The 21963-nt window shown below is 52.8% G+C and overlaps 1 protein-coding gene across 1 annotated transcript in view; it reads right to left on the bottom strand.

Annotated features, from left to right (window-relative positions):
- Positions 1-9253: 9253 nt before the first annotated feature.
- USP12 (ubiquitin specific peptidase 12) overlaps positions 9254-21963 on the bottom strand; it is a 23830-nt gene continuing 11120 nt past the window's right edge. Inside the window, exons 3-7 of the mRNA XM_045294013.1 lie at positions 20691-20767; positions 20489-20572; positions 17247-17444; positions 15620-15698; positions 9254-12375 (exon numbers count right to left, since the gene is read on the bottom strand). Coding sequence (XP_045149948.1) covers positions 12274-12375; positions 15620-15698; positions 17247-17444; positions 20489-20572; positions 20691-20767 — 540 coding nt within the window. The 3' untranslated portion in view covers positions 9254-12273. The remainder of the gene's footprint in view (positions 12376-15619; positions 15699-17246; positions 17445-20488; positions 20573-20690; positions 20768-21963) is intronic.

Here is a 21963-nt window from a genome sequence, read left to right as displayed (position 1 = left end):
GTGAGGACAGTGAGGCTTGTCTCAGGTGCTATCAGGAGAGACCAGTCCTTGGAGAAGGACGTCGTGTGTGGTAAAGGGTCTAGGAACAGGAGGAAGTCCCTAAAGGAGAAGGACTAATTGTGAGGATGGTGTAGGACCAGCCAGGGTTTCCTTCTGTTATGCAAGGGTTGGCCTGAGTCAGAACCGACTTCCTACACATCTACACGCGCGCGCGCACACACACACACACACACACACACACACTCACACACACCGTGGATGGAAAGACCCCTGGTGGGGCAGAGGGCTAAGGGTTGCACTATGAACCACAAGGTCAGTGGTTCAAACGCACCCGCTGCTCCCCTGAAAAGAGATGGAGTGCTTTGCTCCTGTAAACTAGCTAGTGGTCTCCGAGACCCAAAGAATCAATCAGTTTTACTTTGTTCCTTCTGTGAGGTAGCTAAGAGTCACCATGGATTCTGCATTGGGTTTGGTGTTTGGGTACATAGATGGGAAAAGACTGCAATCACATTGCTCAGTAGCCCCAAAATAAAAGTTCTCGGTTAACCTTCTGCACGCTTACTTACAAGTGACCTAGCATGCCCTTTCAAGGATTTATTGGGAGAAGTTACAGACAGGGCTCTGAACAGGTCCCTCTGTGGGCCGACTCCCTGTTGAGAATTTCCATTTCTATCCTGGAAATACTGAATCAGAACCTGCATTTCAATAGGAATCGCCACCTGTGGGGGAAATGCAAATCCTCAGTAGGAGGTTGACCCAGAATGAACCGGGCTCCAGCCTGCTCACAGCAGCACGAGCAGGCCCTGGGAATGGAATATAGGTAGAGAGTGTTATGTAAGTTACATAGCACACAACCCCAGAGTTCAGTCACATGATGAAGAGTTGTGCAATCATCACCACAATCGATTTTAGGACGTTTACTACTTTCTCCTACTCATTGTTTGTAGCACCTTATTTTCTCCCAACCTCCCTGCCATGTCCCCCCAAACTCCCTGCCTTCAAGTCAATTCTGACCCTGGGGGACACATGTCCCTAGGTGATCATTAATCTAGTTATTGATCCTGTAGATTTACCTATCCTGGATTTCATGTGCAGGAAAAAAACCACCTAAGAGCAACAAAATAAAACAGAGAATGACCTCAATTGAAAATAAAGCATAAAAACTGGAACAAATTTAAAATGGGCTTAAAGGGAGATCAAATGATAAGGTGTAACATTTCAACCCAACTGTATCTGTCATAATCAACTCTAAAATGCTCTCTGATAGCAAAGCTATTCACGTTTGTGGCAGTTACATAATCTCCTGTCAACTTGAATGAAGGGGTGGAGTCTAGTCTGTCAATCAGGTCACAGCGTAATGACCTCATTTGGAATCACAACAGAGATAAATAGCTCACTGGAGACCAGACCAGTGTCTCTGCCTTCCCTTTCCCGCTGTTGAGACACTCAGAGCTGGAGGTGACATAAGACATGTGAAGACCTGCCCCAGCACTGAGATGCTTCCACTGCCACTGAATCCACAAGACATTCTCCCCAAATGGCCTGTGATCTTCCTGCATTCAGCATCCTTGCATATGCTATGTTGAGTCTAAAGAGGATTTATGGACCAGTATCAGACATATGGGCTGATCTCGGGTTTAAGGATTTGATCTGGACTGGGATGGGATATTTTCTCAATAAGCAATTGCTCTTTTTTATAAAGCTCTTTCTTATACACATGAGTGTCTATGGATTTGTTTCTCTAGTCAACCCGGACTAACACAACATTTCGGAATTGTGGGATTGTGAACTTCCACTGTCATTCACAGACTTCGGCAAACTGGGTGCTCAAAATTTAAGCTCTGATACCATTCCCACCTCTGGATTTGGATTTTATTATCTATAATCCTTGGATCACACTGGCTAGTGTGCTTCTTCCACATGGACTTAGTTGATGCCCCACTTAGATGGCTGCCTGGTGACCAGGGCTACCACATTTGCTATTTTCCTGACATCAGCTGCTTTTTAAAGTCTTCTGTGACCAACTCAATAACCCACCTCACAGCCGTTGTGCCAATCCCAATTCATTGCTCCCCTAGCGGCCTGGGGAGAACAGTGTCTGTGTTAGTCTGAGAACTCGAGAGAAACAAACCCACAGAAACTCATGTATAAGAGAGAGTTTTATATAAAGGGTAAGTGCACATCAAGAAAACATCCCAACCCAGTGCTGCCCAAGCCCACAGTCCAACATTAACCCATTAACCCATATGTCCGACACCAATCCACAAAGTCCTCCTCCATCTCACAAAACACACACAATGACACCAACTGCAGGAGGAAAGCCGAGTCATTGAGTGTGTACGCATCTCAGCGCTAGCAGGGGTCTCCACAAGGCTGCTCCAGCACCCAGGGCTGCATCAGGGTAGGTCCATGTGGCTTCTCCTTGGGGATGTCTTGTAGGAAGTGAGCCTTGCCAGCTGAAGCAGGGAACTGGCTAAGGCAGCTGCACCCTGGTCCAACCATCACAAAGCAAGAGACCTGAGAACTAGAAAGGCGAGGCTCACTGAGCCATTTATCCCTCTGCCCTTCAATTAACCCCACATTTGTTTATCAGGTTAACTAACTACCTCAGGGCCTTTTTACAGGAGTAGAACACCTCAGCTTTTCCTCCTAGGGGCAGCAGGTGACTTTGAACTGCTGACTTGCAGTTAGCAGCCTAACATGTAACCACTGCACACTGTACTAAGGGCGCCTATGTCCTATCAAGTTGGCCACAGTTCAGAGGCTCCCACAGCGACAGAGCCTGAATGTTCTTCAACGGAAAGCTGTGAGATGGTGGGAAAGTGCTTTCTTCAGGAAGGCTGATTACCAACAGCCAGTCACGTCCCATCAAGGGTCCTGCCTCATGGGTAGAAAAGGGGTCCCACTGCTGGTCATTTCTTGTCTACAAAAAATGTAAAACTGACGGAAAATGTGATCGCATTGGCCTGTGAAAGCTACCACATCGATTTTGGGGGTATTTTGCAGTGCCACACCCTCTCCCACACAGGATGGGAAGTCGCTGACCAAAACAGAGACTAGACTGGATAGAAGAAATAGGTGACTGCACCAGGCGCTTGGAAGCGTGATGGCGGAGGATCACATATGGCCAATGAGAAGTTACAAACAATGACAAGCACACACTTCCCACTCTGAAATCTTGAGGGAGATGTGTTTGCTTTGACCCACTGTGGTAGTGACATCATCTGGTGTCAGTTTCAGACTGAAAGTGAAGGGGTGGAGTTTAGCCTGTCAATCAGGTCGCAGCTTGATGACCTCATTTGGAGGTGCTAAGGCTTTTGAAACAGGGGGCCAGTTCACTGTCCTCACACCATTGGAGGGCCAGACTATAGTTTAAAAAAAATCTATGAAAAAATTCCTATGCACACTGGACAAGTCGGCTGCTAAGCGGGACAGGCAGTAGCGGCAAAAACACCCGGCAGGCTGGATAAATGTCCTCAGCGGGCCGCGCGTGGCCCGTGACTCCTGTGAGGTAGAATAGCTCTCTGGAGGTGGGACACACGCTCACTCCCTGTGAGACACGCTTGCTGACAAGACACATGGAGCTACACCAGAGCTCTGGGGCTGAAGGAGCCACGTGGAGACCCCTGCCAGCACTGAGATGCCTCTATTGCCACTGGATCCACACATTGGCCTGTGGTCTTCCTGCATTCAGCGTCACTGCATGTGTTGCGTGTCTGAAGAGGACTTTATAGATTGGTATAAGACATACAGGCTAATATTGGACTTATGGACTTGATCAGGACTGGACTGGGATGTTTTCTCAATACTCAATTGCTCTTGTATATAAAGCTCTTTCTTACACACGTGAGTGTCTCTGGATTTGTTTCTCTAGTCTTCCTGGACGGACGCACCCACTCAACACTTGGCCAACACTCAACACTCGGGAACTACTCATGAAATCCTTTTCGTGGTAAAGTGTATCTTTCTGTGTTCTCCTATTTTAATGAGCAGAGGGGAGCACGGACCCTGGAACAGAAACACGGGCCCAGTGCTGGGCCTGGGGGCTCAGAACCACGGTCTTGGCAATGCCCAGGTCTGTTGGCACAACCCAGTTGACAAAGACAATGTTCCACTTCCTATCTTGAGGAACCCTAACGAGTCTTAAAAGCCTGTGAGCAGCTATCTCAGAGGCAAGTATCTGCCTCTCTGTGTCCAGAAGAAAGGAGAGAGAAGGAGATCAAGCCACACGGAAAGCATCCCTTCAATGGACTAATACCAGAACGCCCATCTCCCAGAGATAACCCGGAGGCCAGGAGAGCTCGATGGTGCCCAGCTACCACCACCACTGACTCTGAAAGGAATCCCATTAGACGGTCCTGGATAGAGTGGGAGGAAAATGTGGAATAAAGTCAAAATCATGAAGACCAGGCTGTGTGCCGGTCCGATAGAGACTGGTGGATCCCCAAGACTACAGCCTTCAGTCCCCCTTCAGATCTGGAAATAAACTCACTCCCCATGGCTCAATTTTCAGATCAACAATAGACAGGACTCCATGAAGAACAGTTAACATTGGTGAAGTTTGCATGTCTTAGACCAACCAACCGGATGAGGTCCAAAGGGCAGCCCTGACTCAAGGGCAAAGCTCGGAAGGGTTAGGAAGGGAGGAGGGAGCAGCAGTGGGATCGGTGATGTCACATAATGCAGACTGCAATCAATGAGATGCAGCGAAATGTCATGGATGGTTGAACGGCAATCTGCTACGTGATGTGAACGTTCACCTCATTCACAATAAATAAAAGAAACAATGGGCTCAAAGGCGACTGAGTGACCAGGGAGGGGTCCCCCCATCCCAGCTGCCTTTGTTGAGAAGCAGCTTACAGGTTACCTAGTGCAAGCCATCTGTGAAGCCCACCCACACAGGGTCTTAACGGTCTGGGCTGGGCACCGCTGAGTACTGAAAGCTCTTTCACTGAAGAACGGAAGGGGAGCAACTGGCGAGTCCATTTGTGTATATTATCCCTCGATCCCAGTTGTGCCCTGGACACAAGACATTCTTCCAACATCATGTGTGAAGGCAGGTGTTACCCAGCCCCCAGCCCCTGCTTCTCATCCTCAAAGGATGTGATTCTCTGACAATCCTCCCATCGGACACACTCTCTGTGGAGTGTGTTAGCAGCTGCTAACACAAAGGGTGGGAATTTGAACCCATGAGAGGAAGACATGGTGATCGGCTCCCCTAAAAATGTGCAATTTGGGGGACCCTGTAAGGCAGCTTTGCTCAGTACCAGAGTCACTCCCAACCAACCCGCTGCCATCGAGCCGATTCCATCTCAGCAACCCTGTTATACAGAGTAGAACTGCCCTCTCGGGTGTCTGAGACGGAAACTCTCTGGGAACAGACCTTCATGCTTCCCAGGAGAGACTGGTGGGGTCGAGCCACCAGCCTGCACCACCAGGCCCCTTCTGTTAGGTTCTGGAGTGGTTGACACCCCTGCACAACTCACAAGCAGCAGGGGCACGCTTGTAAATCCAAGAGGCTTTTACGAGAAATAGGGAAGTTTCGGGGACTCACAGGAAATCCCAGGGCCCAAAAGAGGGCCCAAAAGAGCGCCCAGAGAGAGGCCTGAGAGGGAGCTCGGGCCCCAGGGCCCAGGCAGCACATGTGCACCCCCTGCCCTCAGACCTGCAAGAGCACACCCCAACAAAAGAGTAAGAAAGGAGTCAGAGAGGGGAGTCAGAGAGCAGCCAGAGAGGCTTGCCCTTCTGGTGACGGGCTCAGATCTCCTCGGGCTGGGGAGGCTTGGTTTAAAGTATTGGCTGCCCTCATTGGCTGAGTTTAAGCACACCTGGGTGATGTCTTGTGGCTGGGCCTAGTCTGTGTGCACCCAGGTGGACCTCCCACCTGGGCCTTGCAGGCAGGGGGGCGAGGCGGGGTGGCGGTGGGGGTGGGGACTTGTGTCTGAGCATGCTCACTTTAGATCTTTCCATAGGTGTTTAATTAGCCTGACTTCTCTCCCACTTTACTGTGGCATGGATAGCTCATTTTCGTGTAGTGAGGCATTTGGTGAAGAATACCCCCTTTGTCCCTAACCTACCCACCTGTCCCTGTCACTACGTGAGCCTGGACACAGCCACTGTGATTCTGAGTCAGCTATGTTTAAATGCCATCATTGATTTTGCTTAGAGCAGCGGTTCTCAACCTTCCTGATGCCACAGCCCTTAATACAGTCCCTCGTGTTGTGGTGACCCCCAACCATAACATGATTTTTGTTGCTACTTCATAACTGTCATTTTGTAGCTGTTATGAATTGTCATGTGGACATCTGATATATAGGATGTGTTTTCATTGTTACAGACTGAACATACGTAAACATAATTAAAGCATAGTGATTAATCACAAAATATGCAATTACATATTGTGAAATACTTACGTCTTTTCTGATAGTCTTAGGTGACCCCTGTGGAAGGCTCATTCGACCCCCCCCAAAGGGGTCGCGACCCCCAGATTGAGAACCGCTGGCTTGGAGCTTCCTGTGTTTGACTCTCAGGTTTCAAATATGCCCTTGAACTGATCCCCAAGGGTTCAATCGAGAGTTCATTGGCATCCAGCTCCTGCCTGGGGTCCACCTGGCCCTCCAGTTTCCCTGCTTATGGTGGTCCTCACGAAAGGAGCTGTCCAGGCTATGAACGCTGCAGCCGGGCAGCCTCAGTGCCTCTAGGCGTCTTGTGCGCTTTGTCTCCTATGACATCTAGCCCACCTGCATGTCCTAGGGGGCTGGCCTTGTTTAGAAAAATCAGGACACCCGTTGTAGCTTGGGAATTAAAATGAGCTGTGCCCCCACCCTATGGCCTCTGTGGTGGTGGCGGGTTCCGAGAGCAGGCTTCCTCCATTAGCCTGTCTTCCCGGTCAGCAGCCTCCCCCCTACCTCCGTCCACTTGCACTGGTTATTCTGAGCTCCATCGCTCCAGGGCACTGGCCCCCTATTTGGGGAATGACCGACAGGGAGGTGGACTCTGACTCCGCCCCAGGGGATGAGTTTAGCTTCTTCTGAAAAACAGAACCGCCTTTGCCGAGTCAAAACCTTTGGGAGCGGGACTCAGGAACCCCACCCCTTCTCCACTGCCCAGCCCTCGGGGGATTCTGCTCCTCAACCAGATTCCGAAATGGATTCACTCAAGACCTCAAGCAAGAGGGTTTTGCTTGATCTTGAGAAACGTTCTGACTTGGAAACAAGCCGCAGGCCTGGGCTGTTTCTCAATCGAGTCTCCTTTCCGGGTTTGACGGAGACAGATCACTGACACTGGGTGAGGAAGCTTGGAGAGGAGTGGGCCCTTCTGGGAAACTAGTCTGCTCGTTTCCTGGAGGATGGGGACTCCGGGCAGTGGTTACCGGAGAGGGAATTGGCATGCATAAGCGAGGGTTTTTCCTTTGGGAATGGCAAGGGAGAAACGAGCACCTTCAAGGCTTGGGAAATCCTTCATCAAACAGTATTGAAAGTTCACCCTCTTCAATTCCTAGGACACGGAATATTCTCGCCCTCAGGCTGTTTGGAGGGCCAGGTTGTGAGAGCAAGACTTGGTGATCTGCTCTCCAAAGGATTACGTTGTCATGGCAACCGGGGGGGGTATGTGTCCTCTTACTCCGTCCTACCCTGCGGCTGTGAGCTGGAAGATTCAGCAGTTAGGGGCATTGACAGTGTCAGAGCTCTTGATTCTCCCAACTGGGGGCCACCCATCTGATTGCATTCCTGCAGATAGCTGTCCCCCCAATCCCTCCCGTCTAGTCTGCATATTCGTTTGCACATCAGACCTGGACCTAGGTATGTACACTTACTCCTCGCTTAACGACTCTCTCGTTATCCCAAGATCCGACATTTCCCTTTTTGACAAAGGCGGCAGGTGAGGAACTGATCTATAGCAACCCCACGACACCCCCACCATTAGCTCTGGAAGCCTACCTGTGTCCATAAAGGGGCGGGGGGGGGGGGGGGGGGGGGGGGGGGGGGGGTGGTGGAGAGGGGTGAATGGTCACCTTGCCACGAGTTCATAAGCCACGTTTCCCGGCCTTCCTACGTGATCATTTCCAGGAGAGCAGAGAAGATGCCTGCGCTCCCTGACCGATTGCCTACAGCCAGTGGTCAGGAGCAGGTACTGGTGGAAGGCTTCGATGAAAAGCACCGGAACTTGAGCGGTTAGGAAGCTAGCTCAGCCCTCTGACAATCAGTGGCCCGAGTCTGCATTTCCTTCTTCTGTGAAATGAAGACTCAGAGATTGTTTAGATTAACGATTAACTTTTTTTTTTTACAATGGGTTATTTGAGTAGCTCTTGAGAAGCAAGCACAGGGACCCTGAAGAGGTATTTATATATATATATATTTTAAAAATGTAAGGGGGAGGACAGGAAACTTGGCTTCTCAATATTCCTGGGGAAAGAAAAGGGGGGCCGGGGAATTCAGCTCCTAACAGTTGAATGCCCAGTGGGACACGGGTGGGCTAGATCAGCTGGCTTCTGGGTTTGTTCAAAGGTGGACAGGCTCGAAAGCTGCCTCCCGGGGCTGAGTCCTGAGGGCAGGCCGCGGCCCAGAGAAGAGGATGGGGAGGCCCCCAGGGGATGAGCATCTTTAGAGGCCCAGTGGCTCCCCAATGGTCTGGGACAGAAGGTCCCAGCGGTTTCATGGGAATTACCGCCCTGCAGGGAGGGGAAGTGGGAGAAGTCATTTCCCCTCCCAGATGTCATGCACCTCCATTTAGAGACAGGCCCGGGGCTGCTTCTTTGTCTGGGAAGACGCTGTGCACACAGGCACAGCCCGTGTTCCATGCTTTGCCCACAGATGTTGAGTTTTCCACAGATGGAGGGCAAGGGGGGTTAGGGGTACCATGCTCCCAGCAGCTCGGCCTCACTCCTGCCTCTGCAGGGGTTTTCCTCGGGCTCCGGTCCCGTGTCGGCAGTGGGACTCAAATTAGGCATGTGCTCGCAGCAGTTTCATGTGCACAGCTGCCGCGGGGAACAAAACTCCCTGCCATCGAGTGCACTCCGACCCACAGTGACCCTGTGGCCCAGGGGACAGCTGCCCCTGTGGGTGTCTGAGGCCCGACTGCTTCCTCCTTCAGAGCGGCTGGGGGCTTCGAATTGCTGACCTTGTGGTCAGCAGCCCAAGGTGCAGCCACTCTGCCAACCCTGGCCATTTCCAAAGCGTCACCTAGAATTCATATCAGGATCCACCGGGTTGCATTTCGGGGTGGGAACAAACCATACTTGAAAACCCACAAGCACAAATAAACCGACTTTAATAGATATTATTTTGTATTTATATAGCGCCTCTTCAGGAACCTTAGAAGCTTTACAGACATGATCTCTAATTAGCCCCCACAACAACCCTGTGAGGTAGGTAGTGCTCCCGTGGGACCACACAGGGAGACTGAAGCACAGAGAGGGTGAGTGGCCTGCCCAAGGCCACAAAGACACGTCACCGGAGAGGCAGGCGGGGCGGGCGGGCGCCCTCGCCTCCCGGCTCCCCGTGCAATGCCTCAGGAGCAAGACTCGTGAATGAAAGTCTCAGAGCAGGCACCTGATCCAAGGGAGATCTTCCTACTGCCCCCAAGGAAAGAAAGCCCTCCACTGACGGCCAAGGCCGCCACCGAGAGCCGCACCTCACACATTTCTGGTCCCCCTCAGCCCCCTGGCTGCCCTCACCCCTGCCCCCCTTCTGAAGATCATGCTCCCAAGGCAGGGGCTGGGTGACTTGGAAGCAGGACTCGATTGGGAATATGTGACTTTGAGTTAATGTATAGAAATTATTTTCCGCCAACATACAACATTGGGGACGCTGTCCCCCCGACACTCGCACGTACATGGTTACACAGCACACAGCCACACTGACGACGTTCATTTGCCCTCCACTCCACTACAGGCGCCCACAGCCAGCACGGGGCCCTGCTCCCGTGGCCTGGGGTCTGCGTGAATGCCCCCGGTGCCGGCTGCCCTGGTGCCTGAGAGCCACAACTTCATACTTCAAGTCGGCTGCACTGAGACAAAGAAAATGGAGAACCCTTCCCCCTCCCCACAACGCCCACCCCCCCTGACAAAAGCACACAGATCAAACGTGGCGTCGACGTGAACAGTGGGTGGGTGAATACCACGGGGCCCACGACAGAGGCCATGCCACGGCATTTTCTCCTTTGACGTAAAGGCAAAGACCGCACAGTGTAGTCGAGAGGGAGGCTCCGTTTGTCATTCTCCCACCTGCGGTGGCTGAGCCAATACAACTGGCTAGCCTGCCTTTCCCCGCCTGGACTCTCTGACCTCTCATGTGGAGCTGCGGGAAGTCCGCCTGCCTCCGAGACAGTTCGGCGGAAATCCGGAAACCGGAACAAACCGAACCCAAAGGGGGCCCCCCTCCGGGGTGAAGGCGCCCCCCACCACCCCCTGCTGGGTCCTGACCGTGGATCTCTAGGGGTCAGGGCAGGGCCTGCAGGATTTGTGTACCAAAATGCCGGTCAGGGTGCTGCATCAGGAAAATGGAACCATAAAAGCAAAGGTGTTAAAACTCTCACCAAGCCCGTGGTCATGTCCCCCCAGCATATCTGTGTCAGCGGTCCAGTCGGCCACGGGGCCCTGTCTGAGGAATGAGTCAGGGGAGAGCCGTTTCCTGAGCTAGGTCCAGGGGGGACACGTGTGACCAGCGTTCCAGGTCGTGGCTGTTGTCTGGCTGTCACGTTCAATACTTTTCATAACTCTAGAAGAGAATTTTTGAGAGAGGGAGGGGAACATCACCGCCTGAGAGGGTGAACTCGCACCTGGGGCCCGTGGCGAGGGTGGGGAACAGGTGGTCAATGCTTCCTGCGCGTGTCAGACACCTCCCCGAGGGGCAGGGCCGCTGCAGCTGGTTTCACACCTCTCTTAAGGGCACGATCACTTGGGGAAAAACAACAGAAGCAGAGGGAAGTCTTAGTGAGCAAATTTCAATTAAGAATCTCTCTCTGTAGTCCTGACCTACTTCCTTCAAATGCAATCTCCAAAGGGTCCGTACGCCAGTGACCAGGCTTTAAGGGCTTATCCAGAATGGGCTGCTTGCTTCCAGGGTCAGAAATGACCCTAGAGAAAGACCTGACCGTCAGGGCGTGCATTTCGCCTGAGCCCGGCCCCACCGTCAACAACAGGATCCTTCCCAGCTGAATGGCTCACAGCCCACTTGGCACTGTGTGTCTCTGTGAGGGACGGGACAGATCCAGGGCGTTGTGCTCGGTGTGTGTGTTTCTGAACTAACGTGGAAGCTGCAGCACACAGCTGACTGACAAATGAACACCAGAGGACAAAGACTTAAACCAGAGACTTCATGTGCTCCGGGAAGAGGAGGTCTACCTGTCTTGTTGAAGCAAATCTCCCTCTTAAGGTATCAGAATTGATTTCCAACAGTATTTAAAATTCACCTTCAAAACAGAAACCACGCAAAGGAAAAATTAAATGAACAGAAACTAATATTTGAAAAAGAAAAAGATACTCAGATTCCGTGGGCGTGTTGCACGATGTGTAAGGACAATAAATAAGGAAGGGGAAAAGAAATCATAATTACAAAGACAGTCTTTCCCCTGGGGGACACTGCTCCCTATACACACACACACACACACACAAACATGCACACACACACACACTCTGTATGATTACAAGCTTCTTCAGAGAAGCAGAGCCTATTCCTCTTCCCGACGCTGGAGTCTAGGACTGGTTAGTTTCGGACACTGGGAAGGCAACTGCAAGTGTTGGGCCCAAAAATCATTTCTGGTTTATGCTTGGAAGAAAAACACAAAGACAACAGAACACAAACCCCCCTGAGCGGCGTCTGAGACACCGTAAGCAGCAGGCGATCTGGGCCCCCGACACTCAGAACAATCCAGATGCCGACTCTTCCTCTCGTACCCAGAGAAGGTCCACACGTGTTCGGCATGACCCTGCTGTGCGGTGCGAGTGCAGGGGCCGGCCACCACTTGGAAGGGTGCTGGCAAGGGGTGGCTGGGGCCTCCGGGGTGCTGGCAGATGGTGCGGAGCACAGAGCACGTGATACCTGAGCGAATAAATCAACCACCATGATGGGGAGGGGGGGGCGCGTTCATCCCGAGTCTCTGCTTTATTTGTGTGCAACGTGCTGCTGCCCCTGAGCGAGCGTGCACGCCGTCCATCTGTCTGCCCGCCCCGCCTGAGGCTGGGGCTCAGTGCTTTCTCGGGTCTCAGCTCGCCGGGGGGGTGGGGGTGGGGGGCACCCTGTGGCCGAGGGTCTCCCTTCAGCACTGCCCCGATCAGTCCCGGGACTGGTAGAAAAGGATGTAGCCAGACTCAGAGTTCTTTGAGATGTCTGATGTCAACCCGTAGAATTCTTCAATCGCTTGGGCGTCGATCTTCTGCCGGGAGAGGGGAGAGACGCGGTTAGCAGGGGCCCGAGGACGCGTGGCCGCATTCCCCTCCCCTGATGAGAGGCATGGTTACAATGGTTACAGCTGTGGCTCATCAACGCCTGGCCTCATTTCTAAATGAAACTTTTATCACAGGTATGGACGGATGGATGGATGTAAAACGAATGGTACTCTTAGGCCTTGAGACTGTCCCAGGTTTCACGCCTCCGCTGGGGGTCTTGGACAGACCGACTCCCCTTGTGCCAAGGATAAGGGGCGGGGGGTCAGGACTGGGGCAAACCCTCTCATTTACTGTTCTGAACTGCTCGACATGCTTTGCTCACCAGTTGAGATAGTTAAAAGTTTATTGTGCCAATCTGGCCAATAAACACATGTGGGGTTAATTGAAAGGCGGAGAGATAAATGGCTCAGTGAGCCTCGCCTTTCTAGTTCTCCGGTCTCTTGCTTTCTGATGGTTGGACCAGGGTGCAGCTGCCTTAGCCAGTTCCCTGCTTCAGCTGGCAAGGCTCACTTCCTGCTAGACATCCCTGAGGAGAAGCGCCATGGATCTACCTCAATGCAGCCCTGGGTGCTGGAGCAGCCATGTGAAGACCCCTGCCAGCGCTGAGATGCTTACACGTTCACTGATTCAGCTTTCCTCTTGTGGTCGGCATCATTGCATGTCTTTTGCGAGATGGAGGAGGACTTTGTGGATTGGTGTCGGGCATATGGGAAATGTTAGACTTGTGGGCTTGGGCAGCACTAGGTTGGGATGTTTTCTTAATGTGCACTTACTCTTTATATAAAATTCTCTCTTATACATATGTTTCTGTGGATTTGTTTCTCTAAAGTACCCAGACTAACACACCAGTCGTATTGCCAATATCTCCTCATCAGGCTGTACTTTCTTGCATGTGAAACAGCTCTGAACATCCAGAGTGGCTTTAAGTTAAAGAATTCGAACAATTCTGAGTCCTGGCAAGAATGTGGGGCATGTGGCGTGGCCACAGGCAGCCCACAGGTGGGGACATGCAGTGGGGCCAACGCCGAGGGAAAGGAGCTCTAACGATGAACACACAGACACCCTCAGCTCCAGCACCCTCACCCCAAAGATGACATCAAATACATGACCGGTCACGACTCGGGGGCCACAGAGAGAGGACGGCCTGGAGCCCAGCAGGAGGCACGGACACGGAGGCCCACTGGACGGCTGGCCCGAAGTGAGTCTCTGACTCGGTCCGTCCACACAGAGGAACGCTCCGCAGGAATGAATGGGACAGGCCTGGCACCATGGCCAGATGGCCAGAGCTCGTGGGGAAAAGGAAGTGAAAAGATGGTGGCGTTTCCCACAGACTTCTCCAAGCCCCCTTGCAACGTCCACGTCCACTCAAGAATACGCAAAACTGAGCAAAAGGATGAAAGCAGTAATTTTTTGTTCTAAGGAATGAGGAAACTCGGGAAGAATGGGAATTCCAGAACACTTGCTGTGCTTATGCAGCACTTGCACACGGATCAAGAGGCAGGGCTTACACTCAGGAAAGGCGTGGGTCGGGCTGCATCCTGTGACCCTCCTCGTTCCATCTGTGTGCTCAGCACACAACTGGGGAATCCGGATGACACCGGGAGAGTGCGGCATCAGGATCGGAGGAAGGCTCGGGACTAGCATGTGCGGAGCGGATGACGTGCCCTGGCTGGCCGCAGGCGAGGGGGGCTTGACGTGCTTGCTGATGACGATCAAGCACTGCAGCCTTCGGGACGGATGACCACTTGATGTACAGATCAAGCACTGCAGCCTGCAGTACGCATGACAGCTCAGTGTGAAATTGAAGGAAAAAATCAAGACTCGCTGCCTCCAAGTGGATGCTGACCTCACAGTGAGCCTACAGGGCAGGGTAGAACTGCCGCTGTGAGTTTCCGAGGCGGCAACTGCTTCTAGGGATGGAAATCCCCAGTGTCCTCTCAGAGAAGCTGATGGTATCAAGGGCTGACCTTGAAGTTAGCAGTCCAACATCTAGCCATTCTGCCACTAAGGCTCTTACAACTCAAACGGACCAACAGGGAACATCATGATCAACAGAGAAAAGACTGAAGTTGTCAAGGGGTTCATCTTGCTCGGACCACAGTCAATGTTCCCGGAGGCAGCAGTCAAGAGAGCGAAAAACCCATGTCTGCTGCACAAGGCCGCTTTAAAGTGTGGAAAAGCAAAGAGGTTACTTTGAGGACGAAGGTGTACCTGATCCAAGCCCTGGTCTTCTTTTCTATGTCCTCACCTGCAGGTGCAAGTTGGGCACCGAGTCAGGAAGACTGAAGGAGAAGGGGTGCATCTGAAGTCCAGGGCCGGAGAGGAATGGCACAAGTACCTGGGACGGCCCCAAGGACCAACAGGTTTGTCTTGGAGGAGTGCAGCCAGAGGGCTCCTTAGAGGCCAGGCTGGCGAGACTGCGTCTCACGCACTGTGGACATGTTGCCAGGGGAGGCTGGTCCCTGGTAAACTGGAGGGGCAGCAGAAAAGACGGCCTTCCACCAGACGGAGAGACCAAGTAGCCACAGCAGCAGGCTCAGGCGCAGGACCGGGCAGTTTCCTCCTGTTGCACACGGGGCTGTTATGGCCGACTGCATGGTCGCTAACAAGGCCCGAGCATGGAGAACTTTCTGGAGTGTTGGCCAGGAAGAGGAAGGACAGAGCCTACAGGGACGCCATCGTGATCGGGATGGTGGACTCAAGAGGGAGCATGCATGCACACGCAGACACCATGACCACAGGAACAAGTGTGCACGTGTGCAGATACGTACGGTTAAGACGCGTGGGCTTTATCACAGCGGCGTACGTGTCACACGTTTTGTGTTTTTGATAATGAACTCTGTAGCATTCGCTGCAACAGAGTCAGTGCTGACTCACGGCACCTCCTGTGGGTTTCTGTGAGTAAACTAACTGCTCACCAGAACAGAAAGCCCAGTCTTTCTCCCCCAGAATTGCTGGTGGTTTTGAACTGCCGACAGCGCGGACTGCAGGCCAGCGCCTAACCACCTTTAAAAAGGACACTGTTGCTGAAGCTTTCCTTGCTTGTTCTACACGGTCCAGGGCATCCGTCTAATCCTGAGGCACTGGGATGAGACATCAGGGAGCGAGAAGCGGGACTGACCACAAGGGGAAGACCTGGGCATTTGTCGAACACTCGTCGCCCGGCTGGAGCGATGGGGGAAGAAGCACCACAGACACAACGTTACAAACGAGGGAGGGGACACTACTTACTTCTACAATGTCGTCATCAAACAGCAACCAGAAATCATGACTCTTCACTATTGCAATATAATGACCCCGGTTGGGACCACTGCAGAAAGAGAGGGAGAGAGTTGGTTAATTCTATCTAATCTTTGCATTAATACCCTGCAGGCCCCACATCATGCTGTCTGGAGTTAGGAGAGCTGACAGTGAGACCTGGTCTCCTGTACTTCGGACACGTCATCAGGAGAGACCGGACCCTGGAAAAGGGCATCCCATCAGGCTTTGCACAGCAGCGGGGCAGCAAAAAGGGAAAGACCCTAGCCAAGATGGACCATCGCTTCACAGTTTAAACACGCAAAGGAACCAACTGCACTCATTTGAAGTTGGCAGTCAACTTTAAAATCAAATCATTAACACTCTACTATGATAAATATAGCTGGTAGTTTAGTTGTAGAAAAATCCTTTTGTGAACTTTATACAACTGAATTTTGAAGGGATTATGCAAATGCTTAATGGCCTCTTTAGCACTGTTGGAATGAGTTCTTGTAATCATGCTCAAGTTGCTTCGAGGGCAGGTGTACGTCCTTCCCCTCGCTTGTTTGTTTCCGTCGGTCCGGCGAGAGCATGCTGAGTTCCATGGCAAATGAGTGCCTGTCCCACCCCTGGTTAAGAGTGCTGCCCCTCCCCCACTCCCCAGGCCAGGAGGCAGGGGGAGACTTACCAGGACAGAGGTGTTGGGTTAAAGGCAGGGCTCAGAGCAAGATTGGACTTTTCTCTCAGGGTGAATGAGTGTGCCCACAGGTTAGGGTCACTGGTGCCACCGCGTCTAGTTCTAAGTGTCGCCAGTCAGCTACACAGCTGTGCCTGCATCTCAGTGGACGAGGCAGCGGGGAGACGCGCACAGACTAGCCACCGACGCAAACGGGGAGAGATCCCTTGGGAAGACCAGCTTTGCTTTGCAGGAGGACAAGCAAAGCACTTATTGCTTACACAGGTTACGCACGGTTTCCATTCAGTTACACCTCCATCACTGTAAGTGGGAGGCATATTGCACTTAAAATTCTTCTTCTAGGTCAATACGACTGGCCAACAGCAGCCACCTCCTGCCCTGTCCCTTGGCTCCTCCCTGCTGTCTCAGGTGACAAGGACACCCACAGCCCCGGGACCTGGGATGCACCCAGCCTGCAGTGGGATTCATCTCAGGAGTCTGGCGTCTCCCTCAGATAGGAAAGGGGCATTAACAGACAACGGGCGTGAGAAGCCAAGTCCCAAGAGGCCTGAGGCACAGCAGCTGAGCGGGAGGCGCGGGTGGCGGGTGGGGGTGTCTGAGACGCAGAGACTGGCTGGTGGGGGCGTGAGAACAAGGGCTGGGGTGACAACCAGCCCCCTCGGGAAGCTGCCGACTGGGATTTGCACTGTGAAAAACAAACGCCCTGTCCTCCCAAAGGGCCACTGGTGGGTTTGAACTCCGGACCTCGGGGTCTGGAGCCCCAGTCGCACCCACCAGGCCACAGCAGTCTGAAGGTTTTAAGAGGAAATGAGAGACGGTGAACAAGCCAATGTGAAACAAACCATCCCCGGTGGGAAGGTGTGGAGGGCACAGGGCTGCCAAGAGCCCCACTCCCACCCCCCAGACCCCTGCCCAGCACCTTACCTCCCACAGTGCACGACCACCGCCACCAGGTCGTACATGCGGTCAGGATTGGTGGCGTCCCCCGAGGTGTTGAAGAGGCGGAGCTCCAGCGGGAAGACCACGCGGTAAGACAGCTTCGTGTATCGATGGAGTTGGTCCATGTACTTGAACCTCTTCAGGTGGAGGGCGAGGATCATGGGCAGTTTCTTCACTTTCATCCTGTGGAAAGGGACGCCACACGCACTTTTGTCATAAGTCCCCCCAGCCCGTGTCCCTGCAGGGACCGGCCGGCGCTACACCGGGAGGGGACTTCAAAGTGTCCCCCCGCTGTTCCACAGGGGAACGATGCGGCCGTGAGGCCCTGGACGTCCACAGTCCACATCACCCGCCTCACCGCAGGGGAGCCAGCCATCGGTGCGAGGTGGCCAGCACAGGCCGGGGTTCACCGGTGGACGGTACAATGTCCAGCACGGCCCCCACAGCGACAGCGGTCGGAAGGACTACGTTGAGGCAGGCGTCGGTGGTCCGCGCGGCTCCGCTGCCCGAGGGCCGCCGTGGACGATCCACGACAGTCGCCCGTGCACATCATGCCTGCGGCGGAGTCCACGTGCACGCGCGGGCGCGGCCCCGCGGGGACTGTCCGCCAGGGGCGAGGACGAGCCAACCCCACGTCCGGCAAAGTACACACAACCCCGAGCGGCACCCAGCTGGGAACTTTGGCGCTTGGGCGTTTCCATGGTGAAGCCCCGCCCTCGGCCCCGCCCCTAACAACCTCAGCCACGCCCTTCGGCACGGCCCCTTGGACAGGGCCCCTGGTGGGCAGGGAGCGTGCATGTCCTTTATGGGGCAGGGCTGACCTGGGGTGGAGGGATGCCCGACCTATGTTGGGGGAAGCAAAGCCTTCTTCCTAACTTAAAACAGAACGACGACGAAGCCATTAAGCCACTGCCTCTGATTAAGAGGTGAAAAACGTTACACAGAATCAACACACCTATTATTCATAAAATATTTATTATTCAACTCACCTAGTCTTTTAAAAACTAATTACTAACAGGCAACAGCAGGAAACCAGGTTGGAAACCAGCCCACTGCCCAGTGGCTCAGGCAGAGGGCCTCCTTCACAGGAGACCCTGGGGCAGCAGTGCCCCACCTTCCTCACGCCTCCACCCTTTCATTCAGCTCATGTGGTGGTGACCCACCCCCAACCATAACATGATTTTCCTGGCTACTTCATCACTGTCATCTTGCCACTGTTACGAATGGGGCGACCCCTGTGAGAGGGTCGTTCGACCCCCAAGGGGGTCTCACCACAGGTTGAGACTGCTGACTGCTGGTGGGTTTGAACTGCTGGTCTGCAGACAGCAGCCTGACAGGCTGCCTTGAGAACATGGACCGGGAAACTCACACGCACTGGCACTGAGTTGATTGTGACTCCCAGTGCCGCTATCGCTATCGGACAGAGCAGGGGGCTAGGACTCCTTATGGGAGCAGCCTCATCTTGATCCTGCAGAGTGGCCGGTGGTTTCAAACTGCTGACCTTGCAGTTAGCAGCCCAATGCCTATGAGAACAACTATCAATCCTAAAGAGGGACCCAGTGATACAGAATTTACACCCCAGGGTAGGCGTCCCTGGGTGGTACACCACAGTGACGCACCTGGCTACTGACCAAAAGGCCGTACCTGGCTACTGACCAAAAGGCCGGCGGTTGAAACCCGCCCAGAGGCACCACCCAAGAAAGGCCTGGCGGTCCACGTATGAAGGGCTCGGCCACTGGAAAGGGGAGGGGGTGCATTTCCACCCAGTGCCGGAACCAGCGAGCTGATGAGAAACAGGCTGACATTGTGTCCACTTCCTTTGACAACCTTTGGTAAATGCGGTCCGGGGAATATAAGCTAAAATAGCTCTACAAGTGGATGTTTTTTCTCGGGAATCGTGTATTGAAACTATAAACTTCTTTTTTTTTTTAATGTACTGAAAAACCACAAACCAAGCCAGTTGACATGGACAATTGAGTCCAACCGCTCCACAGGCTTGGGGGGCGGACTGACCTCCTTTATCCATCCTCAGGGCGCCCGCAGTATTTCATCTCCTCTCAAACCCCTGCCTCGGCCGGAGCCTTCCTGGAAGGAGCACCAGGCCTCTCCTCCCACATACAAGGTTTCTGAAGGAAAACAAAGTCCGCTCCTAAAGACATTTTATAGTGTGGAAAGCTGGGCGCCCCTAATTACGCTACATTAGTGTGGACACAGGAACAGCATAGACTCACTTGCTTCTGCGCCTTTATAATAAAAAGGAACTTTCATTTTTCACCTCTGACCTAAGAGCTGCTTCTACCTTTACCTTTCTCAATGGTAACTAGTTACAATTTAAAATTAGGGTGGGGGGAGAAAGTAGAATAACACAAAAAGACAGTCAGTATAAATACTCATCCTAAATATATCAGACCAAAGTACATTTCAGGACAAGGAACAATCCTAGAGATAAAAGAAGGGCATTTCAGAACAAGCAAGAATCAATTAGTCAAGGAGATATAACCATGTTAAATGTATACGTCCCGATGCCAAAGCTTCAAAGTAACAATCAAAATCCGACAGAATTAAGGAACGGAAAAGAGTGGGAGCTGCTAACAGGCTCCTTTCAGTAACAAAAAGTGAGCAAGAACAGGGACAACATGAACAACCCACTGTTGACCCAACACTGTTCTCCACCCTCAGAAGACACGTTCTTCCCAAGTCCAAGTGGAACTGGGAGGAAAAGAAGTCTCATCACACTCGAAAAGAAGCATGTGCTCTGACCAAAATAAACGGCAAGACATATCTAGAAAACCCGGCCTCCCTCCCGATATGGAAACTAAGCACTATAATTCTAAATAACTCACGGGACAAAGAAAAGAAAATCACAAGGGAAATTACAAGCGCCTCATCTGTCTCCCTCGAAGCAGCTGGTGGGTTTAAACCGTCAACCTTGTGGTGAGCATGGAGAGGATGCTCTGTGAGCATCCGCCAGACCGGTCCACAAACAAGCCCGTGCTTCCCCAGGGGAGGATGACCTTGTCATCAGACTGGGCTGAGATGGCAGCCTTTCCTGGGAAGTCAGTCACAATCCACACTGTGCTGGGTGCAGCGCTCACACGGACTCCCATGCACCTGGTGACGACTTCCCAGCCTTCACGGGGGTTATTTATGGTCAAGCATTGTCACTTGGAACACCTCCTCCCCGCCCCCACCCCCCCAAACCACCTCCCTGCTACGCGCGGTGTTACCGTTTGTGCGCCTCCTGCTTGCTGCGGCACTCCTCGCAGTAGTACTTGTACTCGCTGCACAGGGTCTCGGTGTTGCTGAAGCCCCTGTGTGAAAGTCAAAGGACGGTCGGTTTGTGGGGCCTGTGAGAGCAGAGCTGAAAACCAGCCGCTGTGCATTCCCAAACAGCCAACCCTCGTCAGGGGAGAGGGCCCCAGGAAGTACCTCAGGCAGTGAGTGATCGAAGTGTTCTGTTCCACGTCCACAGAAAGGTCTAGAAAATCCTCATCTTTGCTGCTTATCTGTGAAAAGAAGGACCGGCCTTGGATTTCCTCACCACCGAGAGGAAGCCGCTGCTTCCAGTGGCCCCACTGCTGCCCGGGCTGCGGGCACCTTGAGATGGCTGATGTGATGCAATCACCTTCCACCTCCTCCCATCTACCTCCCACCCGCAGACCTGGTGCTCAGTATTTATCTCTCGAGAATACACCTGCTGTCACACAGATTTGGGCAATACTGCACAAAGAAATGGTGTATTAGAAAAGCTACTATATACATACATTCCTGGGGTGAGGTCCAGCAACTATGGCAGGGGCCAAACCAAATCCAGGGATACATGCAGTAGCCAACTAAATAGGCGGGGCAAAAAAAGAAAGAAAAGACATGGGGGAAGCGGGAGCAGGGCACTAACCACCCAAGGGGAGGGTACTATTTATATCTCAACCGGAGAGGGAGAGAGAGACCACGCTTCAACCCGATGTGCCAAGACGTGAATACAACATACCAATACATACCAGGGAACCAATAAAGAGGTCTACAGGTCTGGCCCCAATGCTGACTTATGTGGACACCCCTACACCCTCAAGAATGCACTTCAGAGGACAGCACTGGGGCTACAGCTTGGGGACAGGGGAGTGTCTGATTAGAGCACACGAGAAACAAAAAGGGATGGAGAGGGAGGGGAGGACATCCTGGCCCACCAAGCCCTGAGGAAAACATTCCTGCTGGAGCAGACAATGCACAGGGAGGACCATAGGGCCGGCCCCACCAGAGACATAACGTCCCTCACTAAACCATAGCGCTGCGGGGGACAGCACTGGAGACACACCCGGGAACTGTGCACAATATGAGCTCATCACACTGGGACGAAACACTAAGGGCATGCAACAGAGCAGCATGGGGAGCAGAGTGATGAGACCCTGGGGAATACCAAAAACAGACTTTGGAGACAGAGTGTGGCACCCCATCACATTCGAACGGAAAACACGCATAAAGGCCAACAAACAGACCTTGAACTTTTTACAGGCCTTTCCTTGTCAATGACTTTCTTTCTGTTGTTGTTGTTATTGTTTTATTGGTCGACTTCCTTTATTGTTTTATTTAGCTTTGCTTGGTCTTTATGCTTATTAATGTATCTGCATGCCTATCTAGCTAAGATAGGTGGGATAAATAATTTGGAGACGAAAAGAACAGGACCAATGGTTGGGATGGGGGGGGA

The sequence above is a fragment of the Echinops telfairi genome, unplaced genomic scaffold, assembly GCF_000313985.2.
Source record: "Echinops telfairi isolate 266 unplaced genomic scaffold, ASM31398v2 ScPeMD7_2565;HRSCAF=3150, whole genome shotgun sequence".
NCBI classification, from domain to species: domain Eukaryota; kingdom Metazoa; phylum Chordata; class Mammalia; order Afrosoricida; family Tenrecidae; genus Echinops; species Echinops telfairi.
This window is presented reverse-complemented; position numbering and strand designations above follow the sequence as displayed.